Below are 14,436 nucleotides of genomic sequence, written 5' to 3' on the forward strand. Positions count from 1 at the left end.
AATTGCACGGTGTCTTCAGCAATAGTGACTGACCTCCAGACTCTGTGATGCAAGCAGGGGCAACAACTGTATTCTATATTATTTTTTCAAGTTTCCTAAACTCCCCTCACCAACAACTTGAAAGAAACAATCTTCATGTCTAGTACTGGTGTTTTGTTACATAATCTATGACTGGTAGCGAAACATTGTCATCCAAAGCAACATAGCTTCATATATTCACATATATTCACAAACATATATGCATATTCACAAATAAATATGTATATTTGTAGTAATTCAATATATAAATACACATGCAAAACCCGGCACATATACATGCAAATATCATGCCCACATGAATATATGTACACATGTCCTTACCCACATTACAGTGACATGTAAATAAACACTTATCTATGTAATATGCATATACACCCAGATGTTCATATATCCATGCATACATTGACATAAAATATACAATAAAAATCACATACACAGGTGCACATTAATACATGTATGTACACATATCCTTATAGACATCCATGACCATTGCAATGTATACAAGTGCACAGGCACATGCAATCACACAAACACACACACACACACACACACACACACAGTCTCCGAAATCATGAGTTGACCAGAGTCTACTCACCTTACATCAACACCACATCAAAAAAAAAAAAAAAGAAAGAAAAGAAAAGAAAGAAAGAAAGAAAGAAAGAAAGGGAGAGAGGGACTGCAGAAATTACTTTTTGTGACCAAGATTTTATTAATATAATATCATCCAAATCACTTTTAGCATAAAGACAAATGTATGTTTTTGGTTCTCTCTATTAACTTAGTTTAAAATGTAAACGTAATTTCCAGGTAGTTTTGATTCTGAACCATCAACATGACACTGACAGAATAAACACTTTTATAGAGCTTCATTCTTTATTTTTATATTCATCTATTGTTAAAGACAAAAAAACGAGGATTTCAATGGAGAAACAACAATTTCCCTCACATTTGCTATGGCTTGCTTTGTGTTTGTGTGTTAATTTATTACACACAAATAGTTTGTTAAAACATTTTAGTTACTATTTTCACTTTTATTTCTACTCTGAGATAACAGTACTATAGCAGAGAACAAAAGACAACAAAAAAAGAAGAAATTGGGGGAAAATATGGGAACAGTGTCTAAATAAACTCACAAGTATAAAAAATCCATAGGTGAAGAGCATTGTGCTGTGTCAAAATCTTCTCCACCAAATTTAATGATTAGAATCATCATACTTAAACATTATACTTTGAAATAGCAAGTAAATTACAACTTGGGAAGCCCATGTACAACAATGAATTCAAATCTGTAATTACTGATTTCTTATAAATGTGCCAACTATATATTTTACCTTCAGCATGTTGATCCTTTCTGAATTATCAAATGCTGTCTCGGGACTTTTCAAAATTGTTTTTTTTTTCCAGCAGCCACTATCTTTATTGAATTTCAGTTAGTGACAAAGGAACAGATGCCTCACTTTCCATTGCATGGTAGGGGTAAACGTAGAATGCATTTTCATAAAAAGTAATAGTTACATGTTTACATGACACAAAGAAAATTGCTAGGATATAGAAAGGTTGTTGCTCCCTAATGGATATAACAAAACTGTTTTTGAATGAATATAAAGATCAGGCACTGAGCCTAATAGATACTTAATATCCTGCCTTTATTTCAGCTTCTATTTCAGAGCGTAATGAAGATTTCTGAGAGCATTTAGGTAGTGTTTTTCTGCTTTCATTCTACATAAAGAGACTAACCAGGAGGCTTAAAGCACAGCATGGATGCACGCTGAGGTCACTCTGCTTCCAAATAAACATATATTCAAGTCCATTTAGTCACAAACAATGAATTCAACACATGCATTAAAACTATTTGAAGAACCATTTGAGAGCTTTGCATGAATGATCCAACAATCGTGATCCAGCCCCCAAACATTCTTTAGTGTCATGCATGGAAGTTAGAGACAAAATTGCTCCAACAGAGAGAACAACTGGAACTTAAATCAAGTCCTTTGAGAAGAATTATATATTGGAGTTGCATGCAAAGATCAGTTTCAAGGGTGGTATCTAATGCAGAGAAAATACAATTAAAAAAGAAATCCCACACAAGCACAATGAATTCTTCCTGCAAAATATAAAACCAAATGAAGCAGTATTTTTTGTTTTGCCAGAGTCCAGATCTGGATGAGGGTAGGGTGTAAAGATAGGTGGATGCAAGAGAGATGACTGAAGGAATCATACAGGGGATACTTCTTGGTTACTTTTAGGAGAAATGAACATACAGGAAGCACAGCCCCTGAAGAGATGCAGGTCCCAGGAAGAAATGCAAAGAGTAGGCAAGGGAGTGACAGTCTGGAGAATCTTGCTGCCTGACTGACTAGCAGCTGGAGTATTTCTTTATTTACAAAATTTTCTAAGTAGGGTTCCATTCATGTTGTTCCAAATCATAGGTCATATTTGTTTTTTGACCTGTGGTTCACTTCCTTTTTCTCATCTTTTAGTAATTATTAATAAACTATGGCAAAACGAAAGTTATCATTGCCAATCATTTCCCACAAGTTCTGACATCATTGGTAAACAGTTATCTTCCATAACCATTTTCACTCATCAACCCCATAAACCAATTTTTAAGGATCTAGAGGCATATGACAGCCTGAGCTCAGGATGGTAGCTCTTGTGGCTACAAGGAAACCAAAACAAAATCTCCAAGCTGGTCTGGGCAGAGTGTCGCCTCCCAAACAGTGTATTATTAACTTTTAATGGTCAGAGTGCCAAAGAAATACCTTATTGCCAAAACTGCTGTAGTTATTATTCAACTTCTGGCACAGTACAATGCTTGCATTGTATATCTCTATAGAATTTGTCTATATGTCTTATCCAGGTATCATGTTTTTTCCTTGGTCATTTGACATCACATTGGCTGTTCTTGTGCTAACTTTTCTAAGAAAGGGAGGTCGTGGCATCTCATTCTTTTATCACCTTTTTACATCATCAGTATAAGTCTCTGTGTAGGGAAGAGGTAACTTTGGCTTATCTAACTTTGGTGCTGCATATGCCACATAATTGCCTGAGTGTACAGTGGGAAGAGGCTTCCAATCTGATCTGTGGCCAACTCCTCTATCCCACCGAATCTTGTTGACTTCTGTGCATTTATCTTGTATAGAGTATCTTGCTCCTGAGTAAGTACAAGAACAGAAGTTGTCAAGAATGTCTCATAAAGAGATCTCTGGTTTCTTTGTGTATGTCACAACTTCTAAGGCATAAAGAAATCCTTTAAGTAGATAAGGATATCTCCCTAAAAGCAGGAGGAAAGGTGGTGTGTTCAGGACTGTCCTGCAGAAACTTAGAAACAGGACTCCTAATATCATGAATGATTCATAAGAAAATTTCAATCAATCCAATATCCCCAAATTGTACAAATATTTAAAGTCACCCAAAAATGCAACAGGTGGAGATGAAAGACAAAGGTGACAGGGCAGCCGTCACGTGGCACAGCTTTGCTGGATCTTTGTCAAACAGCTGTGCTGGCCTTACAACTTTTGCCATTCCCATCAGATATGGCTGTGCCAGTTTTTCTGTTAAATATGGATTAAGGCTGACTGTGATACCCATCATAGGAAATGTGCTAAGCTAACTTCAATGGAGAAAACTAAACCTCACTCTTTCAAAAATACATCACTCTATCATAAATGCAGCCATTTATGACCACCTCACATAGGCAACTTGTCCTGATCAAGACAAAAAATCCAATTTTACCTCTTCTCTGACAAGCTGGAAGGAAATCATGGAGCCCTGTGTCTGGCTTAAACCAGCATAGGAACTGGAGGACATGTGTTTTCTTCTTTGTTGCTTCTGGATGACTCGAGAAACAAAAGACATTCCTGGCATGCAAACCTTATACAAGTTAGTAATCTTATAATAAATATCCTTCTATTCATCTAGAGAAACATAGAAATTATAATGTACAGCTTTCTAAATCTACTGTGACTAACACCTGGGAGTTTGGTATTTGTATCTTCACATCAAGTGTAGGCTCCATTAGTTTGAGTTGTTTAGACTTTAATCTGGAGATCGGGGAATACAAAGTCAGTTGGAAAGTAAGGTGCCAGAGAACAATTGACCATCCTTGTCTGCCGTTTGTGAACTGGCAGTATACCATTCTACAGTTCTGGCTATTAGCACAGTTTAGCACACACAAATCAGTGCAATAAATATTGGTGGTTTTAATATTCGAAATGATGTAACAAAAATTTTAGTATTCCCCATGGCATAGAAGGTTGAGATGTTGGATTTAGTGTAACTAAGTACATTGTATATACTTAAACTCATGCACAAATTTCAGACAGTCCATTTACTTTCTGTTCTGAGTGTGCTTGAATTCTCATCCCCAGATTTACTTATTTCCAACCCTTGTTCAAGATACCATAACCAGTATCTCACCAAAATTCCCTTATACCACATTGAAAATCCACAAGCCAAAGGCTATTTTAATAAGGTTTCTTGTGAGAAGAGAGTATTGTTAATGGTGATAGACAGACAAATAACTTGCCAAATATGAGTTGGTAGAAATATATTTTACCAAACGTGCTTTTATTGTTTGGTACAGTATTCGGACATTTTTAGTGAACATCTGTGAAACTTTAAAGGCACAGTTAGGTACCAATATATGTGTATGTGTATATGCACACACAGTAAGTAATCTGTGTCAAGACGGATAAGGATTTTATATTATAATAATTTCTAATTCTTTGACAGGAAGTCAATACAACCCAGTGTTTCCCAAAATCTCTGCTCTCTCAGTGTTCCTCCTAAGCCTATGTAACACATAATTGTATCAGAATATTCTACTAAGTTTCTTCATGATTAATTCTAAGCAGTATCTAGAGATGAGCACTGGTCATGGTGCTATACTTAAAATGCAGTTATTTAAATTTTCACCTTTGTAGGCTTGCTCATCATCTCTGGGTTAGTCACTGCCATTTGCAGGCTGTGTTGAAACACACAGTCATCCATGCTGCCCTCATCTGGATTAGGTCAGTTGTACAGACCAGGCTGGAGAAATATTTGTGTCCTCTCTGAGGATTCCCCCTTTAAAAAAAATTCTAATCCTTTTGTGAAAGGAATCTGTATTTTCTTCCCTGAGCTAATGTTGCATCCACATTTGTTGTTTTTAGCACTAAAGTAGGCAAATTTGTGATTTCTCTTTTGAAAAAAATCACCTTTTTAGTGTGAAATTGAGAATCTATAAATAGGAATATTCACTCTGTAGAAAGCCAACTTTCCCTAATTTTCATTCTGGATGCAATCTCTTCCCAACTCCTATGTCTGATGTGCTCATTGGATTTCTTTCTTGCTTAACCCTTGGCTTCTATTCAATTATATGACAGAACCTTCTCAGTGTGAGAGGAAATAAGCAGTAATTTTCCTTTCTATAGCTCAAAAACATCATATTATGTGGATGTGCATTATTCATGTTTTGAGGCAGTTTTATCTAGCAGGTAGGAAGTATGTCCCTCTAAATAACATGCACAAACAGCCACTCGTGGTCTTCTTTAGGACTACCATTTCTGTGATGCACCATGACCAACAGCAGGTTGGGAGGAAATGGTTTCGTCTCTTTATTCTTTCACACCATAGTTCATCATCAAAGGAAGTCAGGACAGTCACTCAAACAGGGCAGGATCCTGGAAGCAGGAGCTGATACACAAGCCATGGAGGAGTGCTGCTAACTGGCTTGCTCCTCATCGTTTACTCACCCTGCTTTCTTGTAGAACCCAGGACCACCAGCCTAGTGATGGGGCCACCACAATGGGTTGAACCATCTCCTTTAAGTCACTAATTAAGAAAATGCCTTATGGACCTTCCGAAAACATTTTCTTTTTATTAATTTTCATTTATATGTAAAAAGCAATCTTATTTTACATATCCATCCAATTCCTTCTCCCTCCAGTCTTGCCATTCCCTCTACCAACCCCCATCCCACCCCCCCATCCACTCCTCGGGGGGGGGGGATTATCAAAGTCTGTCACATCATTTGGGGCAGGGCCTAGGCATTCCACAGTGTATCTAGGCTGAGAGAGTATCCCTCCATGGGGAATGGGCTCCCAAAGCCGATTCGTGCACTAGGGATAAATACTGCTTCCACTGCCAGAGGCCCCATAGATTGCCCAGGCCTCCCAACTGACACCCATGGTCAGGGGGCCTGGTTCACGCCCACACTGATTCCCCAGCTGTTGGACTGGGGTCCATGTGCTCTCACTTGCTCAGGTCAGCTGTTTCTGTGGGTTTTCCCAGAATGGTCTTTGCTCATCACTCCTCCCTCAACAACTGGATTTTCTTAATTGAGGTTATGCCCTCCCAGATAATTTTTAGCACGTGTCAAGCTGACATTTCTATCCACCACACCCATTATGAGAAGAATTATATAAAGTATCATTTATTCTATATGAGGAATACAGAGTTAAAGTATATTACTTGGGGATTTGTTATTTTGCATAGCGTTTCAATAGTTCTCAAAAACAAATCTACAACCAAGTTCTCTGGAACTTGAAGATTAAAATGGTATAGGACTTTTTATAGGAATAAAAATATTTAAAGATCATAGATCTACTTTCCCTTTTTAGTTCAAAAGGAAGCATAAGACTCTCTGATGCTCCAGTCATCTTGCCTCAGGGATATGAAAGATCTAACCTAGTTAAACACATGAAATGGTATTTTTAAATTATAAAGTTTGATCACTAAATCATGTGCTTTATCTCTCTTGCTACATCAGCACGTGGCCCCCGATGCTTGACAGTTTTATGCATTCCAATATGGAAAGTATTGAAGGACACCTTTTTGATGATTTGCATGCTGAGGTTACTGTAGTCATTCATCTCTCCTTTCTTTGTCAATCTCTTTCTCAGGCTGACTGGCAGCTTTGTGCCAGACCTGATAGTGAGCATGAGGAGCCAAATGTGGCTGCATCTTCAGACAGACGAGAGTGTTGGATCCGTTGGATTCAAGGTTAACTACAAAGGTAAGGACGAACCATCGCCAGAAAATGCACGATCACCATACAGCCAGGGAATGCATTTAAATTGCAGCTTAATTGCATCTACAAATTGAAGGAAAACATGGTTTCTACAATTCCATGAACAATACATTTTTAAAAAGTATCGTTTTCTCTTCCACTGTAGATGCTGATATGTTGTGTATCTAGAAACAAAATGACCTTTCCTTTAAATCATGTCTATTTTTGTTTGGTTGCTTGTTTGTTTGTTTTCAAGATAGGGTTTCTCTGTGGCTTTAGAGCCTGTCCTGGAACTCACTCTGTAGACCAGGCTGGTCTTGAACTCACAGAGATCTGCCTGCCTCTGCCTCCGGAGCGCTAGGATTAAAGGTGTTTGCCCCCACCGCCCTGCCCTTAAATTGTGTCTACTTTTCATGCCCCATCCCTCATCTTAAGCTTCAGTATTCTGCACTACATGCCTTTTACAGAAAAGGAAGTGAATTTATGCCCTTTAATAATTTGCATTGTATTGCAGCAGCTGTTATTAAAGACTTATCTGTATTTGTAAATGAAGTAACTCCTCCAAATTCCTGAATACTTTTTGGGTTGTAATCCATCGGGTCTAATATGTCATGTTAGCATTGAGAGTCACTTTTAAGTAAGGCAGTGACATCACTTTGTTTCTGAATGATTAGGGCCATCTCAGTGTTAGTGTTGACATGAATAACCATTAACAACATATGAATCTGAAACCTGCTCTCATTTCATTTGTGATACACAAATGCAGTTTAAAAACCACAACACTTCCTCTCATATTGGACTTTTACTAAACTCAACATAGACACACAATGAAAACAGCTCTATAAAGGAGTAATCCTATCTGGAAAAAATATGCAAATGTTAATAAATGCAAAAAAATATGAGTTCTACGGAGGTACATGTGAATGAAACCAACAGAATGTTACATATCTTGAGTTCATTGTTACTATTGTGGTACAGTAATTTTTCTCCATCTTACCAATTAACAATGGCTATGAATTCTTTTTCATACTTGGCAAAATAATAATTTCAATCAGTTTCCCATTTTAAGCACTGTCATTCCTTTGTCTCCAGACACATGAATGTGTGATGTTGTCTGGGAGACAGGACACATTCATTCTGTGTGTTTTTTTTTTTTTACTTGTGACTAAATATAGTACTATATTAATTTGAAGAGGTCTGGAAATCTGTATAAATGTCAGTTGAATAAAAAGGGTTCACTTGGCTAAAAATGCAGTCCTGCTCCAATTAAATTACACATCTTTTCTGATTAAATAAAGCAAATCTACAAATGCAAAAAAGTAGTCAGTTTATACTGTAATGATTTACTTAGTTTTTTTTATTCTCTTTAAACACAGTACTCCACTAACTTTTTTTGGGGGGAAGGGACTGGTACAGGTGTTACCTTTAATGCTGAGACTCGGCATCCTGATATTTTCTGCATCAAGGTGTGATTGTGTTAATCACCATCTACTGTAAAAAGGAAACTTCTCTGATAAGGATTGAAGGGTGGAATGATGCACTACTCTGTGTGAGCAATGGAGTCACCCTACAAAGGGACAACCATGGCCCTATTAGATCCATTAGGCAAAGATATGGAAAAAATCCAATAACAGGAGTGGCTTGCCACTACTGGAGTAGTCGGTGATAGACACTCAAATACTATAGACCATTTATATTGTTCTTGATTACCACTAAAAAACTCACTGCTGCTGAGGTATCATATACTTAGGTTACAGAATCCTAAGAAAGCAAGCTGGCGTTGGCCTGGAAGCTCCATCGCCACTGGCTAGTTTCAGTATCGGATGTGCTCTGAATGTTACCATAGTAGAAAAGTCATCAACAGTCTTGTCTGCCTCTGAAAGTTGGGAGCTATGTTAACTACTGGCCCATTGACACAATGCTAGCACGTATGCATTGATGATTTCTCGTTAGATTCCAGGCCTATTAGCAAGAAAGGACCCATCCTAGCAAGAATCTGTGGCTCCAAAAGATGTGGTCCAATGTGAGAATCTACCATAATTACTCTGTTAATGAATGGGACATTGTTTCTTCCCATATGTTATTTTTAACTTTAAAATCTAGTGATATATATATATATATATATATATATATATATATATATATATATATCCTTACTTTTCCTATATAATTTGACTTAGTGTTTGTGAAATGGAAATGTTCATCTCAGGAACATGAAAATTATCTGAACATTTCCATAGAAATCAAGTAGGAAAACAATCAAAATATGTGACATGTAATCAAGCCTTCTAAGAGCATACTATTTACTCAGAGAGACTATCCATGAATATGAAATAAAATACCTTTGCTTGGGTTAGCTGGCTCCAAATTATGAACTTCAGTATTAACCTGTATAATGTGATACTTTTCATACCACGGAGCATCTATCTTAAATGCATGAAGGGGATAATATTTGCAGATTAATAAAACAGAAATGAAGTTTGCACATTATTTTCAATTAAGATTAACTTAATTTTTTCAAGCAGACCACAGAACACTGATTGTACAAACATTGAATACACCACAACCAGAATCTTTAGAAGTTAAACATATGTGTAGTTTGTCTAAATCAATAGTATCTATATTAAGTATCAAGGGCACCCACAAAGTAATGTGTTTAACCAAATGATAACTCTAGATTCAACATTGGAAAGTCCATCTGAAAAAATAAATAAATCTTTGCTGTTTACCCCACCCAAGTGGCCTTAAACATATTAAATTTTATTTGTTTCATTTATATAGTCATTATTTCTAATGCATATTAACCAGAGAAGAAGCAAAAAAAAAAAGGCAAAAATGTAATCCTATCCATTAGCCATATTAGTTTCTATAACAGGGCATGACTTTGGGAATGCATTTTCATCTTCATGTCATAAGACTGAAGAATCATCAAAGGATTATGAATATTTATCCAGGTTCTTGTATATCATAATCTTTGTCCCTAAATTGACTCATTAGATTTCATTAAAATTGGAAGAGGTAAGAGCGTTTACTCATTATTCATACGAAATAACTAAGATGTAAGCACTATAATGATATGAACTTTACTTTGTTCACTAAGTGAAGCCATTCTCTGGCAAATGTGAGCAAGCCATTATTTGTTGCATATATGAATGAAGGATGAATGAATGAATGAATGAATGAATGAATGAACACAAATGACTCATTAACCTGCTGCATAACGGAGGCACAAGTCTAAGTTTGCTGAATTCATACTGTTTTCAATTACCGAATATTATGTCCCAGGTGAATTTGAAGGGATTTTAGAAGCAGATGCAGCAGACATTGATCAGTATGAACTATATGGGGAAGACCAAAAATGCCAAGTTAAATTAATGATCTCTCATTGTCTCAGCAGATACATAAGCACATAACATAGGCACGTACTATGTACACACACTCAAACTACATGGCAAAACCTACCACATTTTCAATAGGAGATATCTTTTTAATTTTTTTTTCATGTAGTTATCTGATTCTTTTAAATTTAATGCTTACAAGGTTCTAGAACTCAGGGGTAGGTACCAATGATTGGCAACAGTGAACTGTGTATTTCCAGACACTTAGTTCAAAAGCTTCTTAATATCCTAACAAATTAAACATAAATGTTTAAAGTGATCTGTGCCAATGACCCTAATTGGATTACTACATAGCTCACACATATATGGACATATATCAATGTTTGTATAAATAAGTGCAATGGTTACATGTCCAATTTTATATCTGTTTTCTCTTATGTCTCAGTTATTCATGGACAACTTTTTCCTTCATCGCCTCCTGCTAATTCCTAACAAACCCCAGGCAGGGAAGCTTTACTCAGCACAGCTGCCCAAAGGAGGGATAGAGTGACAACCATGACTTCTATAAGCAGCCACATGGCAAGGTGGAGGGCTTCAGAGAAAGAGTGAAAAGGCCCAGAGTACAGGAGAAAGTATATTGGGCTTTGGGCCATCGTGGGAAAGAAAGAATTACAATAGAAGCCAAAGGAAGAAAATGCTGGGCTTTGGTGGCACACACCTTTAATCCCCGCACTCAGGAGGCAGAGGCAGGCCGAGCTCTGTGAGTTCAAGGTCAGCCTAGTCTACAGAGTGAGTGCCAGGACAGTCCCCAAGGCTACACAAAGAAACCCTGTCTCGAAAATAAATAAATAAATAAATAAATAAATAAATAAATAAATAAATAAAAAATCTTTATTACATTAATACATTAATTTTAATATATTGATACAACTAGACACAAACTCTCATATCAAGGCTGGAGGAGGCAAGCCAGTACGAGGGATAGGGTTCCAAGCATAGGAAAATGTCAGAGACACCCCCAACTCTCACTGTTAGGAGTCCCATGAGAACACCCAGCTACACAACCGAAATGTATTTGTAAAGGACCTAGCTGAGCCTGACGCAGGGTCCTGACTGTCGCTTCAGGCTCTGTGAGCCTCTAGGAGCCCTGCTTAGTTCATTCTGTGCTCGGCATTCCATTTATGTCTTCAGCCCCTGCATGAGTATAGCAGGATAGTTACAGAATACTAAGAAAGCAAGCTGGCATTGGCCTGGAAGCTCCATTGCCACTGGCTAGTTTCAATAACGGATGTGCTCTGAATGTTACCATAGTAGAACCCAATTCCACTCTTGGAAGCCTTGCCACATTATAGGAGATGGACTGTTAAGGCCATCATCATTTACAAGGACTCTTTGCTAGAATCACTTGCAGGGAGGTGGGGGGTACTGCAGTTGAGAAGTAATGAGAGAATAATAAAATTTAAAGAAAGGAAAGGGCATTAAACGGGTTTATTGAAATTCAGTTGTATTACAGCATTCTTCAAGAGAACAAACTGGCAGTAACGATGTTATTTACTTTGATAAGCATGTGTGTAGCCTCATGACATCCCCACAATCATCCTCTCAAAGAAATAATAATTTTATAGCAATACTACAGAAAAAGTAATTGCTCTGAATTGGGTTTAGGTATTTTTTAAAGCTCATATGTCTAGTTGGTTTAATATAGTGCATTGTGTGTTTATTGACTGTGTCCTCAAAAACTATAGTCCCATAAATCTTACCAGAAATTTAAATTTATTCAGACATTTAAATTCTGAAATAGCTTTTAACTAAAGTGCATAGTAAGAGCTTAAAATTTTGATGATGCCAGCTGGTTTTGGGGATGACCTATAATTTTTAAATGGAATATTTTCATTAAAGATGGCTGTTTTTCTTAAATATTTAGAGTCATTAATTTTTATGATTTGAAGTGTCTCTATGCCTCAGTGAAGAGCTGATGAGTGGACATGACATTCTTTACTCAAATTCAAATCTTTTCATAATTAGGACGCATGCTGTTGGTGAGATAGATTGATAGCAAAAGTTTGAAAATTATACAATGAGAGGCTTTGAACCCAAAGTTAAGTTTTATTTAATTATAAATATTACTATAAAGGGTATTCTTAGTTATGAAAGTGTTAATCTTTAATTTATCAAATAATGTTATAAGAGGTTTATTGTAACAAGTTATAAATAGTGCTTAGTGTTATTTTAAATAATATACACATTTTTACATAATTTTTTTTGTTTTTTGAGAAGTGTTTCCCTGTGTAGCTTTGGGGCTTATCCTGGAACGAGATCTTATAGACCAGGCAGGCTTTGAACTCACAGAGATCTGCCTGCCTTTGCCTCCCTATATTTTGAGACTGGTTTTGTATAAGATAATGCTCTACAAATTTTTTGTTACTTTGTTTGTAATTAATATAACCAAAAAGGTAGCATTCTTATCAAGGGATATGTACTATTCCATAAAAAGATACTACACAATTAATTTTAGCTATATTTTCCCATATTCCCTCTCTCGTGAACTTTTCCCTCATAGCCCACACTTGATCGTCCCATGCCAGTCTCCCATCACCTTCAAGCCATTCATAACTGCATAGTCTACCTCCCTCACCTTGAGTGACCTATCTGTACCCCAATTCCCAGACCTGTAACCCTTAACTCACGTCTGTGGATTATATGGATTATAGCTTGGTTATCGTTGACTTAGCAGTTAATATCCATATATAAGTCTAATCAGACTTGCCTTTGGGCCACCAGCTCACAAATAACAACGTGGAGACTTCTTATTAATTACGAAACCTCGAACTACAGATTAGGCTTGTTCCTGACTAGCTCTTATAGTTTAAATTAACCCATATATGTTCATCTACATTCTATTACACACCATTAACCCGTTTCATCTTGCAGTGTCCTCTCTGTGTGCCAAGATTCTCTTCTTCTTCCTTCACCTTCCGGCCTAGCAATTGGCCATTCAGCTGTTTATTGCACCAGTCACAGCAAATGTATCTTCACACAGTGTATAAACATCCCACAACATATAAGTGAATACAGACCATATTTGTTTTTCTAGATCTGGGTAACCTCACTCAGGACAACTTTTATTTTCTTCTTGTCCAGTCACTTTGCTTTGAAATTTCATGATTTCATTTTTTTTTTAATGGCTGAGTAACACTCTGCTGTACACACATGCCATTTTGTTTATCTATTCTTGTTTTAAGGGACATGTATGTTGTCCCAAGTTTCTGACTATTATGAATAGAGCAGCAATTTTTATGGTTAAGCCAATGACTGTTTCCTGATAAAGCATCCTTTGCTTATTTGCCCGGAGTGTAGCATAGCTGCATCTCGAGGTAGACTGATTCCCATCTTCCTGAGGAACCGCCACTTTGATTTTCATAGTTGCTATATGACTTTGCACTCTGACCAGCAATGGAGGAGAGTTCTTTGTACTCCACATCCTCACCAGGATGAGCTGTCACTTATTTTATTGATCCTAGATCTTATGAAGGGTATAATATTAAATCTCAAAGTAGTTTTGACTTTCCCTCATGGCAAGGGGATAGCAATGTGTTTACAGCTGTAGGAGGCGCTCAGTAGAACGTTTAGGGTAGCTTCTGTAAATTACCAAATCATCTGCAAATAAAGCTAGTTCTCTTCTTCATTTCCTATTCCAATGCCCTTCATCTCCTTTGGTTGCCTTATTGCTCTAGCTAACACTTCAGGTACTGTCATGAGTAGGAACGGGAACAACCTTGATTTATTTCTGGTTTTAGTGAAATTGTTGGAGTTTCTCTCCATTTAAGTTGATGTTGGGTGGACTTGCTATAAAATACATTTAGTTTGTGGAGGAATGCCCTTCATATCCCTAGTCTCACCAGGTCTTTTACCAACAATTTTGTTGAAGATCTCATTTACTGATAATCATATGGATTTTGTCTTTCAGTTTGTTAATATGTAGATTAAATGTCCAATTTATGTATGTTGAAGGATCTCTGCTTCTCAAGAATAAAGCCTACTTGACCATCGGGGATAATCTTTTTG

The 14,436-nt window shown here is 36.8% G+C and overlaps 1 protein-coding gene across 3 annotated transcripts in view; it reads left to right on the forward strand.

Moving 5' to 3' along the window:
- LOC100774887 (CUB and sushi domain-containing protein 3) overlaps positions 1 to 14,436 on the forward strand; it is a 1,055,385-nt gene that overhangs the window by 524,478 nt on the left and 516,471 nt on the right. For all 3 annotated transcript variants that reach the window (XM_027431430.2, XM_027431431.2, XM_027431432.2), the window contains one exon: positions 6,927 to 7,039. In XM_027431430.2, coding sequence (XP_027287231.1) covers positions 6,927 to 7,039 — 113 coding nt within the window. The remainder of the gene's footprint in view (positions 1 to 6,926; positions 7,040 to 14,436) is intronic.

This window comes from Cricetulus griseus, chromosome 10 (assembly GCF_003668045.3).
Source record: "Cricetulus griseus strain 17A/GY chromosome 10, alternate assembly CriGri-PICRH-1.0, whole genome shotgun sequence".
NCBI lineage: Eukaryota > Metazoa > Chordata > Mammalia > Rodentia > Cricetidae > Cricetulus > Cricetulus griseus.